The sequence below is a fragment of the Oncorhynchus gorbuscha genome, linkage group LG21 (assembly GCF_021184085.1).
Source record: "Oncorhynchus gorbuscha isolate QuinsamMale2020 ecotype Even-year linkage group LG21, OgorEven_v1.0, whole genome shotgun sequence".
Classification (NCBI taxonomy): Eukaryota; Metazoa; Chordata; class Actinopteri; order Salmoniformes; family Salmonidae; genus Oncorhynchus; species Oncorhynchus gorbuscha.
Window position 1 is genome coordinate 47,350,746 of NC_060193.1, and position 23,057 is coordinate 47,373,802.

At 46.8% G+C, this 23,057-nt stretch overlaps 1 protein-coding gene and 1 pseudogene across 5 annotated transcripts in view; one reads left to right on the forward strand and one right to left on the reverse strand.

Annotated features, from left to right (window-relative positions):
• LOC124007694 (transmembrane protein 198-B-like) overlaps positions 1-16,478 on the forward strand; it is a 27,245-nt gene extending 10,767 nt beyond the window's left edge. For 2 of the 4 annotated variants that reach the window (XM_046318383.1, XM_046318385.1), the window contains exons 2-5: positions 11,249-11,539; positions 12,025-12,609; positions 13,280-13,485; positions 13,708-16,478. In XM_046318383.1, coding sequence (XP_046174339.1) covers positions 11,374-11,539; positions 12,025-12,609; positions 13,280-13,485; positions 13,708-13,872 — 1,122 coding nt within the window. In that variant the 5' untranslated portion in view covers positions 11,249-11,373 and the 3' untranslated portion in view covers positions 13,873-16,478. Of the gene's footprint in view, positions 1-10,549; positions 10,897-10,935; positions 11,000-11,248; positions 11,540-12,024; positions 12,610-13,279; positions 13,486-13,707 lie in introns of those variants that run through there. The other 2 variants (XM_046318384.1, XM_046318386.1) reach the window with 2 other exon arrangements.
• LOC124007693 lies at positions 16,280-22,746 on the reverse strand (annotated as a pseudogene). Its single transcript, XR_006833994.1, has 9 exons — positions 21,906-22,746; positions 20,576-20,636; positions 20,071-20,166; positions 19,554-19,715; positions 19,086-19,211; positions 18,646-18,866; positions 17,898-17,941; positions 17,476-17,564; positions 16,280-17,097 (listed from the first exon to the last, which is right to left on the reverse strand). The product of XR_006833994.1 is annotated as a desmin-like (transcript).
• Positions 22,747-23,057: the final 311 nt, after the last annotated feature.

Below are 23,057 nucleotides of genomic sequence, written 5' to 3' on the forward strand. Positions count from 1 at the left end.
TGCTAAGAGCTGAGGCGCTCAGCAAGATGATCTGGGGCTGACTAAACCCTTGGCTACCTGTCCCTCCTAGCCCCTCTCTCTCCTCTTTCCCCTCTCTTCCCCACCCCACTAGAGTCAATCAGAAATGGCAGGGCTATTGTACTGAGAGATACCACACCTTTCACGGTCATCCCTCTGTACACACACACATATTTATATACACTGCTCAAAAAAATAAAGGGAACACTAAAATATCACATCCTAGATCTGAATGAATGAAATATTCTTATTAAGTACTTTTTTCTTTACATAGTTGAATGTGCTGACAACAAAATCACACAAAAATTATCAATGGAAATCAAATTTATCAACCCATGGAGGTCTGGATTTGGAGTCACACTCAAAATTAAAGTGGAAAACCACACTACAGGCTGATCCAACTTTGATGTAATGTCCTTAAAACATTACATCAAAGTCAAAATGAGGCTCAGTAGTATGTGTGGCCTCCACATGCCTGTATGACCTCCTTACAACGCCTGGGCATGCTCCTGATGAGGTGGCGGATGGTCTCCTGATGGATCTCCTCCCAGACCTGGACTAAAGCATCCGCCAACTCCTGGACAGTCTGGTGCAACGTGGCGTTGGTGGATAGACCAAGACATGATGTCCCAGATGTGCTCAATTGGATTCAGGTCTGGGGAACGGGCGGTCCATACCATCAATGCCTTCCTCTTGCAGGAACTGCTGACACACTCCAGCCACATGAGGTCTAGCATTGTCTTGCATTAGGAGGAACCCAGGGCCAACCGCACCAGCATATGGTCTCACAAGGGGTCTGAGGATCTCATCTCGGTACCTAATGGCAGTCAGGCTACCTCTGGCGAGCACATGGAGGGCTGTGCGGCCCCCCAAAGAAATGCCACCCCACACCATGACTGACCCACCGCCAAACAGGTCATGCTGGAGAATGTTGCAGGCAGCAGAACGTTCTCCACGGCGTCTTCAGACTCTGTCACATCTGTCACATGTGCTCAGTGTGAACCTGCTTTCATCTGTGAAGAGCACAGGGCGCCAGTGGCGAATTTGCCAATCTTGGTGTTCTCTGGCAAATGCCAAACGTCCTGCACGGTGTTGGGCTTTAAGCACAACCCCCATCTGTGGACGTCAGACCCTCATACCACCCTCATGGAGTCTGTTTGAGCAGACACATGCACATTTGTGGCCTGCTGGAGATCATTTTGCAGGGCTCTGGCAGTGCTCCTCCTTGCACAAAGGCGGAGGTAGCGGTCCTGCTGCTGGGGTGTTGCCCTCCTACGGCCTCCTCCACGTCTCCTGATGTACTGGCCTGTCTCCTGGTAGCGCCTCCATGCTCTGGACACTACGCTGACAGACACAGCAAACCTTCTTGCCACAGCTCGCATTGACGTGCCCTCCTGGATGAGCTTGCACTATCTGAGCCACTTGTGTGGGTTGTAGACTCCGTCTCATGCTACCACTAGAGTGAAAGCACCGCCAGCGTTCAAAAGTGACCAAAACATCAGCCAGGAAGCATAGGAACTGAGAAGTCGTCTGTGGTCACCACCTGCAGAACCACTCCTTTATTGGGGGTGTCTTGCTAATTGCCTATAATTTCCACATGTTGTCTATTCCATCTGCACAACAGCATGTGACATTTATTGTCAATCAGTGTTGCTTCCTAAGTGGACAGTTTGATTTCACAGAAGTGTGATTGACTTGTTTCAGTGTTCCCTTAATTTTTTTGAGCAGTGTATTTATAGTACCAGTCAAAAGTTTGGACACCTACTCATTCCAGAGTAATTATTTTATTTTCTACTATTTTCTACATTGTAGAATAATAGTGACGACATCAAAAACTATGAAACAACACATATGGCATCATGTAGTAACCAAAAAAGTGTTAAACAATTGGCATTCTCTCAACCAGCTTCACCTGGAATGCTTTCCAACCATCTTGAAGGAGTTCCCACATATGCTGAGCACTTGTTGGCTGCTTTTCCTTCACGCTGTGGTCCAACTCATCCCAAACCATCTCAATTGGGTTGAGGTCGGGGGATTGTGGAGGCCAGGTCATCTGATGCACCACTCCATCACTATCATTCTTGGTAAAATAGCCCTAACACAGCCTGGAGGTGTGTTGGGTCATTGTCCTGTTGAAAAACAAATGATAGTCCCACTAAGCGCAAACCAGATGGGATGGCGTATCGCTGCAGAATGCTGTGTCTATGCTGTGTCTAAGTGTGCCTTGAATTCTAAATAAATCACAGACAGTGTCACCAGTAAAGCACACCATCACACCTCCTCCTCGATGCTTCACGAGGGGAACTACACATGCGGAGATCATCCGTTCACCGACTCTGCGTCTCACAAAAACAAGGCGGTAGGAACCAAATATCTACATTTGGACTCCAGACCAAAGGACACATTTCCACCGGTCTAATGTCTATTGCTCGTGTTTCTTGGCCCAAACAAGTCTCTTCTTATTATTGGTGTCCTTTAGTGCAGCAATTCGACCATGAAGGCCTGATTCACTCAGTCTTCTCTGAACAGTTGATGTTGAGATGTGTCTGTTACTTTTATTTGGGCTGCAATTTCTGAGGCTGGTAAATCTCTAATGAATTTATCCTCTGCAACAGAGGTAACTCTGGGTCTTCCTTCCCTGTGGCGGTCCTCATAAGAGCCAGTTTCATCATAGAGCTTGATGGTTTTTGTGACTATATCTGTTTTTTGCGTCGGAATACCTATCTTCTGTACACCACCCCTACTTTGTCACAACACAAATGATTGGCTCAAACACATTAAGAAGGAAAGAAATTCCACAAATTAACTTTCAAAAAAGGAACACATGTTAATTGAAATTCATTCCAGGTGACTACCTCATGAAGCTGGTTGAGAGAATGCCACGAGTGTGCAAAGCTGTCATCAAGGCAAAGGTTGGCTACTTTGTAGAATCTCAAATCTAAAAATGCATTTTGATTTGTTTAACACTTTTTTTTATGTTACTACATGATTCCATGTGTGTTATTTCAGAGTTTTCATGTCTTCACTATTATTCTACAATGTAGAAAATAGTAAACACTAAAGTAAAACGAAAACCCTGAGAGAAGAGAGAGAGAGAGAGAGAGAGAGAGAGAGAGAGAGAGAGAGAGAGAGAGAGAGAGAGAGAGAGAGAGAGAGAGAGAGAGAGAGAGAGAGAGAGAGAGAGAGAGAGAGAGATCCAGCTGGGTGTGTATGTGTTTGTATATGTACACTTCCATTCAAATGTTTGGCGTCACTTAGAAATGTCCTTGTTTTTTAAAGAAAAGCACAAAAAAAAGTCCATTAAAATAACATCAAATTGATCAGTGTCTGTGTTATTCTGCCCATCTTAATCTTTTCTTTTTATTGACCAGCCTGAGATATGGCTTTTTCTTTGCAACTCTGCCTAAAAGACCAGCATCACTGTTGACGTTGTGACTGGTGTTTTGCGGGTACTATTTAATGAAGCTGCCAGTTGAGGACTTGTGAGGCGTCTTTCTCAAACTAGACACTAATGTACTTGTCCTCTTGCTCAGTTGTGCACCGGGGCCTCCCACTCTTTCTATTCTGGTTAGACACAGTTTGCGCTGTTCTGTGAAGGGAGTAGTACACAGCATTGTATGAGATCTTCAGTTCCTTGGCAATTTCTCGCATGGAATAGCCTTCATTTCTCAGAACAAGAATAGACTGACGAGTTTCAGAAGAAAGTTATTTGTTTCTGGCCAATTTGAGCCTGTAATCGAACCCACAAATGCTGATGCTCCAGATACTCAACTAGTCTAAAGGCCAGTTTTATTGCTTCTTCAATCAGAAAAACAGTATTCAGCTGTACCAACATAATTGAAAAAAGGTTTTCTAACTATCAATTAGCCTTTTAAAATTATAAACTTGGATTAGCGAACACAACGTGCCATTGGAACATAGGAGTGATGGTTGTGGATAATGGGCCTCTGTACACCTATGTAGATATTCCATTTAAAAAATCTGCAGTTTCCAGCTACAAATCAAATCAAATCAAATTTATTTATATAGCCCTTCGTACATCAGCTGATATCTCAAAGTGCTGTACAGAAACCCAGCCTAAAACCCCAAACAGCAAACAATGCAGGTGTAAAAGCACGGTGGCTAGGAAAAACTCCCTAGAAAGGCCAAAACCTAGGAAGAAACCTAGAGCGGAACCGGGCTATGTGGGGTGGCCAGTCCTCTTCTGGCTGTGCCGGGTAGAGATTATAACAGAACATGACCAAGATGTTCAAATGTTCATAAATGACCAGCATGGTCAAATAATAATAAGGCAGAACAGTTGAAACTGGAGCAGCAGCACAGTCAGGTGGACTGGGGACAGCAAGGAGCCATCATGTCAGGTAGTCCTGGGGCACGTTCCTAGGGCTCAGGTCCTCCGAGAGAGAGAAAGAAAGAGAGAATTAGAGAGAGCATATGTGGGGTGGCCAGTCCTCTTCTGGCTGTGCCGGGTGGAGATTATAACAGAACGTGGCCAAGATGTTCAAATGTTCATAAATGACCAGCATGGTTGAATAATAGTAAGGCAGAACAGTTGAAACTGGAGCAGGAGCATGGCCAGGTGGACTGGGGACAGCAAGGAGTCTCCATGTCAGGTAGTCCTGAGACATGGTCCTAGGGCCCAGGCCAGTTGAAACTGGAGCAGCAGCATGGCCAGGTGGACTGGGGACAGCAAGGAGTCATCATGTCAGGTAGTCCTGGGGCATGGTCCTAGGGCTCAGGTCCTCCGAGAGAGAGAAAGAAAGAGAGAAGGAGAGAATTAGAGAACGCACACTTAGATTCACACAGGACACCTGAATAGGACAGGAGAAGTACTCCAGATATACAAACTGACCCCAGCCCCCCGACACATAAATTACTGCAGCATAAATACTGGAGGCTGAGACAGGAGGGGTCAGGAGACACTGTGGCCCCATCCGAGGACACCCCCGGACAGGGCCAAACAGGAAGGATATAACACCACCCACTTTGCCAAAGCACAGCCCTCACACCACAAGAGGGAAATCTTCAACCACCAACTTACCATCCTGAGACAAGGCCGAGTATAGCCCACAAAGATCTCCGACACGGTACAACCCAAGGGGGGGGGGAACCCAGACAGGCCGACCACAACAGTGAATCAACCCACCCAGGGACGGCACGAGAGAGCCCCAGCAAGCCAGTGACTCAGCCCCCGTAACAGGGTTAGAGGCAAAGAATCCCAGTGAAAAGAGGGGAACCGGCCAGGCAGAGACAGCAAGGGCGGTTCGTTGCTCCATAGCCTTTCCGTTCACCTTCCCACTCCTGGGCCAGACTACACTCAATCATATGACCCACTGAAGAGATGAGTCTTCAGTAAAGACTTAAAGGTTGAGACCGAGTTTGCGTCTCTGACATGGGTAGGCAGACCGTTCCATAAAAATGGAGCTCTATAGGAGAAAGCCCTGCCTCCAGCTGTTTGCTTAGAAATTCTAGGGACAATTAGGAGGCCTGCGTCTTGTGACCGTAGCGTACGTGTAGGTATGTACGGCAGGACCAAATCAGAGAGGTAGGTAGGAGCAAGCCCATGTAATGCTTTGTAGGTTAGCAGTAAAACCTTGAAATCAGCCCTTGCTTTGACAGGAAGCCAGTGTAGAGAGGCTAGCACTGGAGTAATATGATCAAATATTTTGGTTCTAGTCAGGATTCTAGCAGCCGTATTTAGCACTAACTGAAGTTTATTTAGTGCTTTATCCGGGTAGCCGGAAAATAGAGCATTGCAGTAGTCTAACCTAGAAGTGACAAAAGCATGGATTAATTTTTCTGCATCATTTTTGGACAGAAAGTTTCTGATTTTTGCAATGTTACGTAGATGGAAAAAAGCTGTCCTCGAAATGGTCTTGATATGTTCTTCAAAAGAGAGATCAGGGTCCAGAGTAACGCCGAGGTCCTTCACAGTTTTATTTGAGACGACTGTACAACCATTAAGATTAATTGTCAGATTCAACAGAAGATCTCTTTGTTTCTTGGGACCTAGAACAAGCATCTCTGTTTTGTCCGAGTTTAATAGTAGAAAGTTTGCAGCCATCCACTTCCTTATGTCTGAAACACATGCTTCTAGCGAGGGCAATTTTGGGGCTTCACCATGTTTCATTGAAATGTACAGCTGTGTGTCATCCGCATAGCAGTGAAAGTTTACATTATGTTTTCGAATAACATCCCCAAGAGGTAAAATATATAGTGAAAACAATAGTGGTCCTAAAACAGAACCTTGAGGAACACCGAAATGTACAGTTGATTTGTCAGAGGACAAACCATTCACAGAGACAAACTGATATCTTTCCGACAGATAAGACCTAAACCAGGCCAGAACATGTCCGTGTAGACCAATTTGGGTTTCCAATCTCTCCAAAAGAATGTGGTGATCGATGGTATCAAAAGCAGCACTAAGGTCTAGGAGCACGAGGACAGATGCAGAGCCTCGGTCCGATGCCATCAAAATGTCATTTACCACCTTCACAAGTGCCGTCTCAGTGCTATGATGGGGTCTAAAACCAGACTGAAGCATTTCGTATACATTGTTTGTCTTCAGGAAGGCAGTGAGTTGCTGCGCAACAGCCTTCTCTAAAATCTTTGAGAGGAATGGAAGATTCGATATAGGCCGATAGTTTTTTATATTTTCTGGGTCAAGGTTTGGCTTTTTCAAGAGAGGCTTTATTACTGCCACTTGGTGTATACAATAGTCATTTACAACATTAACAATGTTTACACTGTATTTCTGATCAATTTGATGTTATTTTAATGGACAAAAAATGTTATTTTCTTTCAAAAACAAGGACATTTCTAAGTGACCTCAAACTTTTGAACGGTAGTGTATATATGTACACATACACACCCAGCTGCACCTCTCCCTCTGGTTAAACCTGCTCTCTCTCAATTCAGTTCAGTACAATTTATGAAAACTAAAATGAGCTTTTTGGTCTTAATTTAAGATTAGGGTTAGCAGTGTGAATAGGGTTAAGTTTAACATGTCATAAGGTGAATGCACCAATTTGTAAGTCGCTCTGGATAAGAGCGTCTGCTAAATGACTTAAATGTAAATGTAAATGTCATAACTTTGTGGCTTTGCCCGCTAGTGACCACTCTGCAGAGCTGCCTCTGCATTATGAAAAACGCTGCAGAAAATCGTGGAATAGGAGTAACAAATGCATCAAAATGTATTTATATAGTGCCTTTTGAACATTCAATTGAGAGTAGAAGTGGGAGGCAGGTACAGTATAATGTTGTAAACATGCCTTTTTTCACATCTGCTTATGTCATTTTCCTATGACAAGGTTGACCTGTAAAGCCCACAGTCCATTCAGTGAAGTCTCTCATTTGTCACACCAGTAGACACCATATAAAGGGGCGTCATAGCAGCTATATTAATGCTGTCTGTTAACATATGGCTGAGTAGATTTTGAGCATCTGTCAGATGAGATGATGTCAGCAAGTACAGCTGTCTGCTATGGTTGCCCCACTGGCCAAGGGGAAGTCATAGGCCGTACGAACACACACAGGCCCGTTGGGGATTAACACAGCTGGATGTCTGCTAGACTAGAACATGATGCCGCTGGGCAGCGGACAGACTCCACCCATCTCACAGGATAGGCTGCTCCACTTCACAGCACCTACAGTGTATATATACCATGGTTTTATCCACACCACATTGCCCTCCATCATATGATATTCTTAGATTCTGAGTTTGTCCTGAACCTGTGACCTGACCAGGAAAAACGCCAGTTACTAGATTGATTCTGTTCTAAAAGACATGATGTGGAAAGCCATTCAATGAGTGTGTTTGCAAGTTTCCACCCTGTCCAGACTATCACCAGTGTATAGACACTCCATATGGATCTTAAAATTACTGGGACTAAATTTAGGATCTAGCACTATTCTACTTGTCCACACTTTCACACCGGCCTCTAGTGTTGCCATTTTATCTCTCACACCACTTGTCCCTTCCCACCCAGTCTTTTTCTGTTCTGTGCTTTCCTCCCTCTGTCCTTGGATCTGCCTGCTCAAACACTGTAAAGACCAAATCACACGAGAAGTTATCATTTTTTTATGCGCATGCTCACGCTGGAATGAGAATTCATGCGAGGGAATGAGAGAGCAGACGAGCCGCGGGCGTCAACTGCGTCACATTGGAATGATATATATCACGTTGTAAATGTCATTTCTTGGCAGTACCGTTGTAGCTTACAGCCGATTTGATTAATAAAGTTCAAAGTATATGGTTCGAGTGCCTTGTTTCAAATTAATCCAAAGTTGGTCTAAGGATGGAGTGGGTCGTTAATAGAAAAATAATTAAGAGGAATTGTCATGATCTTCCCTATGCTAAGTAGACAAAATATGTAGTTTTAAAAGGTATTGGGCTGAAAGCTAAGGTTTATCAATATCAGTGAAACAATTGCAGTCTACCTGTGTTGATTTCGACCATAGCTAGAAATATAGCCTAGGCAGGCTACGGCTGGATAACTTGAGGACCTCGTATTTCAAAAGAGAATACTGCTATGTAGAAAGAACGAGACTTACCGAGTTCTTTATAAACGGCTCGGGTTTACAAGCTACAACTCTCCTCACGTTCGTGAGCTAGCATAACAACTGTTTAGCCCAGGTGCGGTGGCTCCGTAGGACATATAAATTGATTCACAACAATAACTCCCAGGGGCTAGCCTACACAGAGAACATAACAAAAATAACTATTTACAATGAGTTGTCATGACAATTACGTTAGCATACGCTACGCAGTGTTTGTGAATTGACGCTCCCTTTTCTCGCACACCAATTTCACGCCGTTGACGGACATCTCCCCGTGTGATTTGGGCTCACACTGTCACACGCACTCTAGTTTTGTCACAACTAGCTGAATGTGGGGCAAAGGAAACCAGCAAGGCCACTATGTGTGTGTTCTGTATCTTGAGTCATTGTTTCACATCTGACATGAGGGTGACTTGCCAATGGGAGAGAGCTTAAAGGCTGTGAACCAGGAGAGGAGGGAGATACCAACCGAGAGGAACAGCCAGACTGGCACTGATTGGCTCTCTGACTGTTGCTATGGTGGTTTAGGCAGCTCTCCCATTGGTCAGACAAGCAACTTGGACCGGGACATGCTCGGAATCCAAACATCCTCTTGTCGTCATGACAACAGACAGGAAGTGGGAAGTTGTTATTGTGGAAGATTGCCAAGCTTGTTCTCAACTGAACTGTGTTTTTCAACAGATGATCTCTTGTGAACATAGAAACTCTCTATTCTAACCCTGGATCTGCTTCAAGAACAGCTTAGTGGCGCTCCATTCCGCTCTCGGGTGTTCAGCAGAGATGGAGTAATCCTCACGGAAAGATGATTATTATAACATGTTTGGATGAGAGAGCAGCTAGGGGCTAGATGTGATTTTATGGGTTTGGAAGGATTTAGTCAGTGTCAGAAGAAGACCGAAATATCCTATTGTCCCTTGTCCACTTCCATCTAAAATAGCAATCCTACTGGACATGTTTCTTAATGTAATTTAAACGATGCTTATCCAGCTAATCATTCACCTTATGACATCCAGTGGAACAACCACTATACACCTACCCCAAAGAGGTGGGGTTTCAGGTGTCTCCGGATGGTGATTGAGTCCTGTCCAATTTGTTCCACCATGTTTAATGTAATAACGCGCTAATCATGTACATGTTGGCGTAATCCTGTTTTAGCAAATGTTGGCGTAGACAAGGCCTCCAACCCAATTCTATTTTTAATCCATACCTCAGGGAGGATTTCATGAATCCCAGTTGATACCGTAGAGTCAGCCAGGGATCAGATTTTCACTAGGTTCTCCTCTGAGCTCTCCATTACCCCTCCTATTCCATCCTTAGAGGACGGCATAAAGGCTGTATCCTACAGAGACCTATTACAGCTTCAGTTCATTCATATCAATGTGTTTACTCTGCCTTCAGGTGGATGATGCATCACTTCAGACACACAGTTTCATGCTGGGCCATTGATCAGGCCTGACACGGGCACTGAGCCACACAGAGAAACACACACACACACACACACACACACACACACACACACACACACACACACACACACACACACACACACACACACACACACACACACACACACACACACACACACACACACCTGGCTTTCTGGTTGATGCATATGCAGAGGCCTTGGTAAATGCTGACATGCTAATACTCTCTACCCAAGCAGCACCTTCACTTCTATGATGTTAAATGGTGTGAAACCTGTTTGCAAGTAAACCCATAGCTGTCAGAGCCACACCTTCTGGGAGAGAAATAATGAAACCTGCCATGGGAAAGGAAGAGAAAAGGAGACGAAAGGGGAAGGGGAGAGGAAAGAAAGGAAGGAAGGAGAGAGAGAAAAGAAAGGAAGGAGAGAGAGGAAAGGAAGGAAGGAGAGAGGAAAGGAAGGAAGGAGAAAGGGGAGGAGAGAGGAAGGAAGGAAGGAAGGAGAGAGGAAAAGAAGGAAGGACAGAGAAAGGGTAGGAGAGAGAGAGAGGAAAGGAAGGAAGGATAGAAGGGGGAGAGAGAGAGGAAAGGAAGGAAGGAGAGAGCAAGAGAGAGAGAGCGACGCAAGAAGGGGTGGGGTGATGTTCAGGTGAGGTGAGGATAAGCGAAAGCGAGGCATCGGGGAGGTAAGGTGATGCATGCTGGGAACAATATGGAGCTCATGAATATCTCACCAGCAACAGCTCCAGTGAGAGTCAGACGAGCTCACTAACACACACTGGGCTCCTTATGTAACCCAACATCTGACCCAGAAACCTCCTTGCACGGAAGGCTAGAGAGACGGGGAGAGAGAGAACAAAGGAGGAGGAGTGGGAAAGAGGGGAACGAGGTCGTTGGGTGAGAGCTTTAGCAAAACATATGTCAGTGTCTTTGTGTGGGAGAGAGTCCGTCACTGTTCAAACAGAAGAACACGTGTAGAACAATCAGACTGTTTTCTGAGGTTTGTTCCAACATGTTGAGAGATGGTATTCACTCTGAAATGCCTGATCCAAACACAACGGAGTCTGTCCTCTGGAACTCTTGATCACTGCTCTACTTACACACTGTGTGTGTGGAGGTTTTTGAAACAGCTATAGTAAATGCAAACATGTCTAACGTTGACCGCTCTCTCTCTCTTTTAACTCTCTCTCTCACTCTCTTTCTCACTCTCTCTCTCTCGGTCTCTCTCTCTCTCTCTTTCTCACTACAGGTGGATTCTTGTGGATGGGAAATGCTCCCTGATCTTCCCTGCCCTCCTCCTCCCTCTCCTGAACACCCCAATCCCTCCATCTCTCGTTCTCACTTTCTCCATCACTCCATCACTCTCTGGTCATCATGACGTCCACGCTGCAAACGCTGGCGCTCAAGCTGGCCCCGCCCCCTCAGGACCTAAACCCTGAGCGGTTGGACGGCTGCGAGGAGACGGGCCGGCGCTACAAAGTGGTTCCCTCCGTCGTGTGCTCCATGTGTTGCCTCTTCGGCATCATCTACTGCTTCTTCGGTGAGCAAAAGGGATTCTTTGTAGCAGTTGTAAGGTCATAGCTCCTTCCTCTTTGGAAACTCAGTGGTAATGTTCATCTGTCACAGCAGCAGAACCTCTCTGACACTATGATTTAACAGTTACTACAGGTGATGCACAGTGATGAGATTATGTGAGCAACGCTGAGCTGATATTCTGGAGAATTTAGCCGCTCCAGGGTTATGCATAGGATAATCATCTCTCTGTCTCTCTCTCCTGTCTCTCTCTCTCCTCTCTCTCTCTCTCTCTCTCTCTCTCTCTCTCTCTCTCTCTCTCTCTCTCTCTCTCTCTCTCCCCCCATCTAAAAATGTGACTCTCGCGTTCTGAATCCAATTTAATTGAATAAACTATTGACTTGGTACATTTATGTACATTGCCAACAGAGATGGTCAAACAAGTCAATCTCAAGACCGCAGAACTATATGGAACACCAATCTAGTGAACTCCCTGTCTTTCTCTCTCCTCAGGGTACCGTTGTTTCAAGGCGGTGATGTTCCTGACGGGCCTGATGTTCGGCTCCATCGTCATCTTCATGTTGTGTTATAAGGAGCGCGTCCTGGACACCCAGCTCAGTGTTGAGGCCTCTGTGGGCATCGGCCTGGGCATTGGCACCCTCTGCGGCCTGGTCACCATGCTGGTTCGCTCCGTGGGTCTCTTCATGGTGGGTCTCCTCCTGGGCCTCTTGGTGGCTGTGGCTACCCTGGTGGGCATGGAGGAGCTGTCCAACAGCCCCCCGAGGTCGGTCTGGGTCCCCCTGGGGGTGCTGCTCGGCCTGGGCATGCTGTTCGCCGTTCTCACCCTCCAATGGCAGCGCTTCTTCACCACCGTGTCCACGGCCGTGTTCGGGGCGGCGGTGATCACCGTGGCACTGGACTACTTTGTGGAGCTGTTTGCCCTGGTGCTGTACCTGTACGAGAGGGTGAAAGCGGCGCCCAGAGGGAGACCCGTCTGTTGGATCACCTGGGTGGTGCTGGGGGTGTGGCCTGTTCTGACGCTCCTGGGGGTGCTGATACAGTGGAAGGTGACAGCAGAGGGATACTCCCACACCAAGGGTGAGTCTGAGATTCTGACGTCAATGCTGAAGTTTGTGGACTTTTTATTTTGAGAGTGACAGAGCTATTTATATGTGAGAGAGGTGCTTGAAAGGGGTTGCTTGTCCAACTGAATGTATTCAACTGAAATGTGTCTTCCGCATTTAACCCAAGCCCTCTGAATCAAAGAGGTGCGGGGGGCTGCCTTAATCGACATCCACGTCTTCGGCGCCCGGGCAACAGTGGGTTAACTGCCTTGCTCATGGGAAGACGTTGTCAGCTCGGGGATTCGATCCAGCAACCTTCCGGTTACTGGCCCAACGCTCTAACCACTAGGCTACCTGCCGCCCGAATGTAAAGATTAAGAGTGAGAAACAAAGAGAAAAAGAGAGGGAGGGTTAGAGACAAAGAGCAGGTAGCTTTAGGGGAAGAGAGAGAGTGAAGCAGATTATTGCTGGCTGAACTCCCTGGCTGCCAGATGGTGCCTGGCTCTGCTTGTCTAGTCTAAATAAAAAGATGAACACAATCAGAACACAATCATGTGGAGCAGGGCAACTGTCAAAGGGCGCGTTGGGTCGTTCTTGTGTGCGTGTTTTAAAACATCTGTTGCTAGCTGCGCAATGTCGTTATGTGTGTTCTTTGAGTGTGTGTGTGTGTGTAATGTCTGAACCCAGTCTTCCATCTCTCTCAGTGATAATCAGTCGTCAGCAGCGGCGGGTCCAGCTGATGCGTATCCGTCAGAAGGAGGAGCGGAGGGACCGCAGCAGGAAGAGGAAGAATAAGCAACAGAGAGACTCCACCCACAGCTCTCACCCTCCCAAACCCCTGCACCCCGAGCCCGCCTATCGCAGGAAACCCAACCCTATACGACGCTTTGACGGGGACGTCCTATCGCCTGTGAGTGTACAAACGTGCTCTCTCTCTCTCTCTCTCTCTCTCTCTCTCTCTCTCTCTCTCTCTCTCTCTCTCTCTCTCTCTCTCTCTCTCTCTCTCTCTCTCTCTCTCTCTCTCTCTCTCGTTGCCTTTCGCATTCATCAAAAAACACGGTCTCTCTTTTTCCTCTCTCTTGCTGTCTCTCTCTCACTTTATCTCTCACTCTTTCTCTCCCTCTCTCTACAGAGTTACATCCAGAGTTTCCGGGACAGGCAGGTTGAGGCCAGGCCATATCCTGGAGGGGGCAGACTGATGGGGGGAGGAGGGGCTCACACCAATGTGGATGTGGACTATGACTGTGGCTCCACCACGCCCCTCACTGCGGCTGCAGGCCCCTTACTACGAGTCTGAACACTCCCCTAACCACTGGTCCAACACCCCCAATGATCTGGCAGCCACTTTACACCCCCAATAGGTGTGACCACACCCACAACCCACCTGTGCTGCAGTATGGATCTGACCACACCCCTAAATGGTGCGACCACACCCCCAAAGGCCTGTATTGCAGTATAGGTCTGGCTGACCACTCCCCCACCACAATGCTGGAGCCAATCAGAGTATGTGAATAGTAAAGGCCTGAACTCCTTTTTCTGTTTCACACACACACACCAGCCACATGCATGAAAATAATGTAGACACATCCACAAACACCGCAGTGGAACTGGACCTGGTGAACAGAGAGAGAAATACAGGGCCTCCAACTGGATGGATAGATGTTACCTGAGGCTTCTCTCTCTCCATCCAGCCTCCAGCCAGTCTCCATCGGGACACGGTTTAAAGAAGCATGGCTCAGGTTTCAAACGAGGCATCGTTTTACCACGGACACCGGAATACAATCCTCTCTCTTCAGCATTTTGAAAGATTCAACTTAGTCTTGTCTACTGCTCGGCAGTCTTAATTCCTCAAATCATTCTCTGTCGTCAACAGGCAGTTCCTTTGTACTGCATTTCTACGGTTCCATCCTTCTATGGAGTTGGGACCTTCTGATGAGAACTGACTAGTCATAAACACCCCTGCTCTGTGCCATGCTCTGTGCCATGCCAGCCCAACAACAGATCACCTCCTGGGAAGGAGAAGAATATCTGTCTTTTAAGAGGAAGCATTATGCATTCTTGGTGCTGGACGATATCCTTCTTTGGAAAGCAGTTTGAAATCCCCCTTCTTTAAATGAAGTTTGGAGATCCGGTTGATTTACGGGTGCCTTGTGACTGCCCTTACTTGGACTGTACCACTCAGCAGTGAGAGGGTGGTAATTGGCAGTGGTCACTGACTGAGAGATGTGAGAGACTATATGATAACATGTTATATTATTATAGTGACAGACAACAAAGTTGTTGCGATAGGAATGAGGGTAGGCCTATGTCTAGCAGAGGAGCAACAGTGACCCAATCAGGGAGCAAGCAAGGAAACAGTGGATGGTGATTGGTCTAAACTGCCCTGGGCTCTACCAAAAGGAACCCTACATGTAGTCAGCACAGGGTCAACAATAGGTCAATAAAGAGTTCAAAACAGAAAGGGGTCCGAATAAACGATCGACCAATACAACGAGAGTATTGACCACTCCCCCTCCACTCTACAGAGAGGAGCATTCAGGTCACAGAGGATCGCCTACATATAGATAGACCCCTACATAATGTGCATTGGCTTTTTAATATGGGTCATAGCATTCTGTCTATCGTGTATCAGTAAATGACATCTATGTTTTATTATTGTCTTTGACTCAGACTGTGAAAGGGGCTGTGAGTGTGAAAAACATGATAAAATAATACAGGCGTGATATTATTATTATGATTATTATGATTATTATGATTGCCCCATTGGGCTGTGGGTCGGGACAGGGTATGAGAATCAAAGTTATTTTCCCAGAATCTTCCAGGGGAAATTGACCTGGCTGCATGACTCGGTGTTTCCTTCCTGTTCCTGTCCCCCTCTCTTATCTGTCCCCCGTGGCTTTGTCCTCCTCACCTCACCAGACAGTGGTTCCTATCCCCTCTAGCCTGGTCAGCCCACATCTAACAACCACGTGCATAGTTTGTTAAACACTTCTCATGAATAGCTTCTTAATAATGCATTATAAGCACATGTATAATGCCTTATGAGCTATGTATAGTGCACTATAATGCATAGAGATTAAATTGATATTCATGAGCACTTATTATGCGCTTATTTTACATTATGAAGAGCATATTCATAGGAAGTGTTAGCAAATTAGCCTGAGTGGCAGTCTTGTTAAAGCCATCGTTTCAACTCCTTGCCGTGACAATGAGTTGGCATGGTAGCACAAACAGATCTGGGACCAGGCTATTACAGACTTGTCCATACAGCACAAACAGATCTGGGACCAGGCTATTACAGACTTGTCCATACAGCACAAACAGATGTAATTCCCCACTAGTGATCATTCCTCTGATCTTCTGTTTTGTACATAAACAACACTGTATTTTGACCATTTATCTGTATTTCTTGCTTTATTTGATTGTTTATTTGTTCTTATGGATTTATTTTAGGATATTTCATTTTATTTATATGAAATGAACCTTTTATTTAACTAGGCAAGTCAGTTAAGAACAAATTCTTATTTACAATGACGGCCTACCGTGGAACAGTGGGTTAAACGCCTTGTTCGGGGGCAGAACAACAGATTTTTACCTTGTCAGCTCGGGGATTCGATCCAGCAACCTTTCGGTTACTAGTCTAACGCTCTAACCACTAGGCTACCCGCCGCCCAAATAACATGTCCTTTCTGAAGTACTGTATGTAGATTTATTTATCAGGTAATTTATTGACATTATGTTATTGACATCTTTTGACTTCAAGAGTGCAGCCTCATAAATGTAGGCCAGTGATATTCCATGCTTCTTATTACAAATATCATTATTAATACTATTATTATTATTATTATTATTAAAGCATGTGTTTTTATGGGCCTGTATATGATAAACAAAGTGATTCTTCAATGTCTTTGGTTGTTAATTCAAAACGCACGCACACACCCACACCCACACTGAGAACATGATAGACTGGTACAGAGACTGGCAGGCTGGTGACCGTGTGTCCCTGTTTGTTGTGTTTGTTAACCAACCTATAGGCCCACCATTCAGAACAGCATAAGCGATTGTCAGCCTCACTCTCATTCCATGTTCCCCCTTTTCCATCTTTCCTTTTGTCTCCCCTTCTCACCTGTTTCACCCCCCCCTGTCTCCTTTTCCCTAGACACATCTCTCCCTTCTCACCCCTCTCCTCTGTCTCTGTCCATTGAGAACCCTCCTCATACTAACGTCAGCCTTGTGATAGAACGTACAGTATCATATATATAGTCATAAATAAAGGCAAACGGTGCACATAGCTGTAGTAGGAAATTACAAACAGGTCGGCTCGTACTTGAAGTCACCCAGCCTTTTGACTATTTCATTGGAGCGAGTGACCTTTGAGTCTTTCAAATAAGAACAACTAAAGGGTCACCAGGGTGAGTTGATAAAGTCCTTTTCGTTTTTATTTAGTCTTTTTGTCTTCATCTTCTCTTCTGTTTGTCTGTTACATGATATCCTGCTGGTGCTGTGTTGACTCAGAGACCACCTATAGGGGGAGACAAAGAAGACGTTTACTGTAACGGGAGGGGGAGAAAGCAGGGGTGGTGTGTATTAGAAGTGAAATAACAAGCCTATTATACTATTGGGAATGATACAGGTGTGAAGTAAAGTTGCAATGTGTGTTGGTAGGTAAGTATGGCTTGTGAGAACTTGACTCAGCTGGAAGGAAAACTTTTGGTGGATTGTAATTGTTGTCAGCGAGGGGAGAGGAATTTGAGATATTCTCTCAAATACAAGTCTGTGCAAATACAAGTCTGTGGGTGTGTTTGTAAGCTATCTCTGGTTCACTCTACAAACAGAGGGGTATCTCTATGTCAGGGGGTGTGTGTGTGCTTGCGTGCGTGCGTGCGTGCGTGTGTGTTACCTCTCCGTCACGGGTCTCGATGGTCTTGATAAGGACACTTTTCTTTGAGTGTGACTCAGCAACGCGGTGATGATGCTCTGGACTCGTTTCTATCCAGACAGACAACCGTGGAATTAATACCACATCATCTTTTACATCTCATCTCTCACCTTTTTTGAACATCTCTGTTCACCTTCTTAATATTGTGCCAACACTTAAAATCTATTAATGAATGGTTCTATTTATACGTCAGCAGTGAGGGGATCATTTGAAGTTCAAGCCTGTCACTTTTGATTAACGGTGAGGTAAACAGCACTGCAAAATATTTAGCTACTTCTATCAATTGTGCCCTCTTGTGGCTCGATGCTGTAACTCATCTTATTTGACAAAATAGAGCGGTGTGTGTGCATGTGCGTGTGCGTTTGTGTGTGTGTTAATCTTACCACGGAAAGTCATGGTGGAATAGTTCTGTATGGGCAGGGAAATCCTACAGACGGAGAGAAAAGGGAGATGTCCATTTTTAGCAGTGATACCAAATACCATCCTCATACAAGATTATTCATCACCTCTCTGTCCTCAACCCTCTCCTCCTGTCTCCTCACTCTATTCCTTCAGCCCCCTGCCATTGTCTTCTCTTTCTTCCCTCTCTCTCCTGCCCTCCTCTATTTCTCTATCTCTCCTGCCCTCCTCTATCTCTCCTGCCCTCCTCTATCTCCTGCCCTCCTCTCTCTCCTGCCCTCCTCTATCTCTCTATCTCTCCTGCCCTCCTCTATCTCTCCTGCCCTCCTCTATCTCCTGCCCTCCTCTATCTCTCCTGCCCTCCTCTATCTCTCCTGCCCTCCTCTATCTCTCCTGCCCTCCTCTATCTCTCCATCTCTCCTGCCCTCCTCTATCTCTCCTGCCCTCCTCCATCTCTTCTGCCCTCCTCTATCTCTCCTGCCCTCCTCTATCTCTCCTGCCCTCCTTTATCTCTCCTGCCCTCCTCTATCTCTCCATCTCTCCATTTCTCCTGCCCTTCACTCTCCATCTCTCCTGCCCTCCTCTATCCCTTCCTCTCTTTCCCCTGCTTCTCTCTCTCCTGCCTCCCTCCTCCTGCTTCTCTGTCACCAACCCCCACTCCTCCTCCCCCATTTAACTTGCTCTCCTCCTCCTTCCTTCCTCTCTCTCATCTCCTCTTCTCCCTCCTCATACCTGCTCTCCTCTCCCTCCAGCAGTTTCCTGTAGGTTGCTATCTCTACGTCCAGGGCCATCTTGACATTGAGCAGGTCCTGGTACTCTCTCAGGTGCCTGGCCATCTCATCCTTCATGTTGGCGATCTCAGCCTCCAGACGGGAGATGGTGTCCTGGAACCCGCCGGCCTCCCGCCCGTGGCGCTCCTCCATCTCTCTCATCTGCCTCATCAGAGACTCGTTCTGCAGGGAGGGGGTTAGGAGGGGGGGAGAGAACATAGAGAACGAGATTGACATGTTTCTTGGACGTGAACTTGCAGACCGGGGAAGGAACAAATGAAGAGAATGAGAAGGAGAGGAATGAAAGTGTGGTGGCATGAGTTATGAAAGTACAGATGGATATGGGGAGGAATAAATGGTGTTGTGAGAAGAGGAGAGAAGTATTCAGACTGAGAGACTTACGGTGCCTTTAAGTGAGTCAATCTCACAGGTGTAGGACTGGAGCTGGTGTCTGAACTCCATGGTCTCCATCTTGGCCTCCTTCAGAGCCTCATTGTTCTTGTTCACCGCCTGGTTCAGGTCTGTCACCTATAGGTCAGCAGGGGTCAGAGGTCAACAGGAAGTACAGGAATCACTGTCTGACATCACAATAACGGCACCCCCCCAGAGTGCCAGAGACATTTTCTAGTAAATCGAAGAATTTGACTGATCTGATCTCTCTCTCTCTTTCTCTCTCGTTCTATATCTCTCCCTCTCTCTCTCTCACTCTCTCTCGTTCTCTATCTCTCTCTGTCTCTCTTTCTCTCACTCTTGTTCTCTATTTCTCTCTCTTCCCTCTCCCCTCTCTCTGTCTCTCTCTCTCTCGTTCTCTATCTATCTCTCTCCCCCTTCCCCCCTCTCTCTCTGTCTCTTTCCTCAACCCCCCATCACCTTAGACTTGTACCACTCCTCGGCCTCTGAGATGTTCTTGGCGGCGATGCCCTCGTACTGGGCCCTGATGTCCCTGAGGGCAGCTGTCAGGTCCGGCTTGGACATGTCCATCTGGATCTGCACCTGGGTCTCCTGCATCTGGGACTGCATCTCACGGATCTCCTGCAGGTGAGGTGGGAAGGGAGGGGGAGGTCAATAGGTTTAAAGTGGAAGAAAGTAGAGGAGGAGAAGAAGGAGGAGGAGAGAGAGTTGGAGAAGGAGAGAGAGTGGGAGAAGTCAATAGGTTAAGGTTTCTACAGCTTTCTCTTCTCCATTGTCTGTTATGAAGCATACACACACACAAATAGTGTGTGTGTGTGGTGTGTCTGTTTGTTTTGTGTGTGTGTGTCTGTGTTCATTCCTACCACAAAGAGACAGACAGATGGAATGACCAGTGACTGGATACATTGACAGATAGACAGACAGACCAACTGTAATAACACATAGCACATTAAAATACACAGACTGAGTAACGTACCTCCTCGTGAATCTTCTTGAGGAAGGCGATCTCCTCCTGTAGCGTCTCGATGCGTCTCTCCAAGTCTAGACGGGCCAGAGTGGCAGCATCAACATCCTAGAACAGACAGACGTTAGATTAGATTCGTTCAGCAGACATCTCACTGGGCAAAAACTGATTGAACCAACATTGTTTCCACGTCATTTCAACCCCCAAAATAAGTGTGATGACGTTGAATCAACGTGGAAAACTAAGGGCATTTCGTCTTTTTTTTCCACCCAACTTTTAACCTAAATCCAATGGTTTAATGTGATTTTTGTTGTTGATTTAACGTTAAATTCACATTAGCTGACAACTCAACAACAACAAAAACCTGACGTTGAACTGACTGACGTCGGTGCCCAGCTGTGTGGCAGTTCAAACGACTATCCAGTCTACATTCAGATTAAAATCAGGGAAAATACTAGTAGTGAGACATGAACATGTTCTCATATAACCTGTGTTGATTTAATAGTGTTGGACTCACAGCTCTGAAAGCAGCCAGGTTGTTCTCTGCGTCCTCCCTCTGAAGGATCTCTTCCTGCAGTCTGGATACACAGTCGAACAAAGAGATGGAGCGAGACCCGATCACAATTGTGTCTTTTACATGTCCGCCCGGACCTTTTATCAAAAATTATTTTGAACCTTTATTTAACTAGGCAAGTCACCCGTCTAATAACAAGTGATTTGTCACCCAGGAATTGTTTGATAGGGACTTTACGACTGCTGTGTGGATCTAATGTGCAAATGTGGTCTTAATCCAATCCCAGGTCCCATTTTGAATTCCAGCTCTATATGTCACAGGGGGCCGTACAGACAGCTAGAGAGATCTGGATTATATCTGTCTGAATACAGATGTTTTCATTCCTGGCCTTTTATAGAGTGGGACCGCGGCGCCAGTAAGCGACGGTAAGGACATGCCTCTGTAAGGGCTAGAGGCTTAGGCCATACCCTAATGCGAGAAGGAGGCTGGCTTTAGTCTTTCAGAAGGAGGCTGGGTCTAGTCCTTCAGGGGTTAGGTGGAGGACGGATCTTGTTGACTTAATTAAAGGTCCACTGGAGTTGGAACAAGACTCTCCCTCTCTGCACTTGTGTGCCTCTATCATTCTTCTCCAGTCTTTATTCATCACTAGTGCTCCTCTCCTATTTCACGGGTTGAATGAGAACGACATGCACTGCGTATTTAATGTCATCTAGGCCTGCACTTCAACAGCAGAGGAGGCATGCCGAACTCGCAGCTATGCAAATGGCAGTAAGACTATCACACACTTGAAGAACCTGAAGCAGAAGCACTTCCTATTTTACCTACAGTAAGAATCTAAATACAGGTCTCCAACAGCACCTCACAGTCAGTCCACTTGTAGTGAGTAATATGACCAAGTTTAAAAATACTTGCCGTGACCACAACAAACAAACCAGATAAACCACAACAGCTAATCGAGAGGCGCTGCCTGAAATCCCAGGGGACTGTATGCATGAACCAGCCGTGACATCAGTGCTGCTTTGGGTGGCTGAAATGTCACGCTTACATTATACTAGGACCTTCACTTCTAGAGTTCTCCTCTCTCTAATCTTACCCAGGTTCGTCTCCTTCCTCCACTTATCCACCAATCAGAAACTACACCCCTGCAGTGTTACTGAGCAATTCATCAATCAATCAAATGTATTTATAAAGTCCTATTTACATCAGCAGTTTTACAGTAACTTCTAGTTACTGTATTTCTACCCTACTCTTCCTCCTTCTCCTCCTTCTCTTCCTCTCCCCCCTCATATTGCTCCTCTCGCTTCTCTTTCTACCTCCTCGCCCTCTTTCCTACCTGAGTTTGAGTTTGTCAAAGTCTTCGCCCAGGTTGTCCCTCTCCACCTCGACGCGGCTCCTCTGATTGGTCAAGGCCTCCACCTGGCGACGCAGGTCCCTCATCTCCTCTTCGTACAGGTCGGCGATGCGTGTGGGTTCACGCCCCCGCAGCCTCTCAATCTCCACCACCAATGTAGCATTCTGCTGCTCCAGGAAGCGAACTTTCTCGATGTAGCTGGCGAAGCGGTCGTTCAGGTGCTGCAGCTCGACCTTCTCGTTGGTCCGCGTGTGGAGGAACTCCTGGTTCAGCGCGTCGGCCAGGCTGAAGTCCAGCGTCTCCCCCATCCCCGCGTAGGACCGCGAACCGTGGGCGGTCGATGACATCACAGGTCCGCCAAAGTGAGACGAGGTGCGGTAGCCGGAGTAAGAGGGCGAGGCGGAGGTCTTGTGACTTCATAGACCCGGGAGGAGATGTGGCCGGAGCCACCATGTCCGAGCCCCCCACCCGAGCCCCGGCTGCTGTAGAGGGAATGGGACATGGCAGGGCTGTATCCTGCGCCAAAGGTGCGGCGGTAGGAGGAGGAGCCAGACTGGGCTGACTGAGCAGAAGAGCGGTAGGAGCTCATGGTGGAGTGCAGAATCTTCTGGGCTGGAGCTGGAGAATGTTCTGGGCTGGAGCAGGAGAATGGGTCTTGGCTGGAGCAGGAGAATGTTCTGAGCTGGAGCAGGAGAAGGATCTCGGCTGGAGCAGGAGAATGTTCTGGGCTGGAGCAAGAAAATGGTCTGGGCTGGAACAGGAGAAGGGTCTGGGCTGGCAGCTGAAGTGGACTGGAGCAGGGAGGCTGACTGAGGGACACACAGGACTCACTCTGGCTATTTGTAGTACCTATCCCCTCATATCCCCTCCCTCAATACCCTCCCCTCTTTCCATCTCTACCCCTCTCTTCCCCTCTCTGTCTCTATCTCTCAGTCTCTCATCCCCCCTCTCTCCCTCTCCAGAATGGGCTGTCATAGGTCCTGGTGTGGGGTATGGTATTTGGTTCAGATTGTGTTCCAGAGGGAGAGGAGAGGGTTCTGGGAGGCTGTGTCCACCCTGACCGTCACAGCAGCATGACTGAGCTCACAATGGCCAGCTAGACCTCATTTTAGCAATTGGACAGCTTCATGTCCA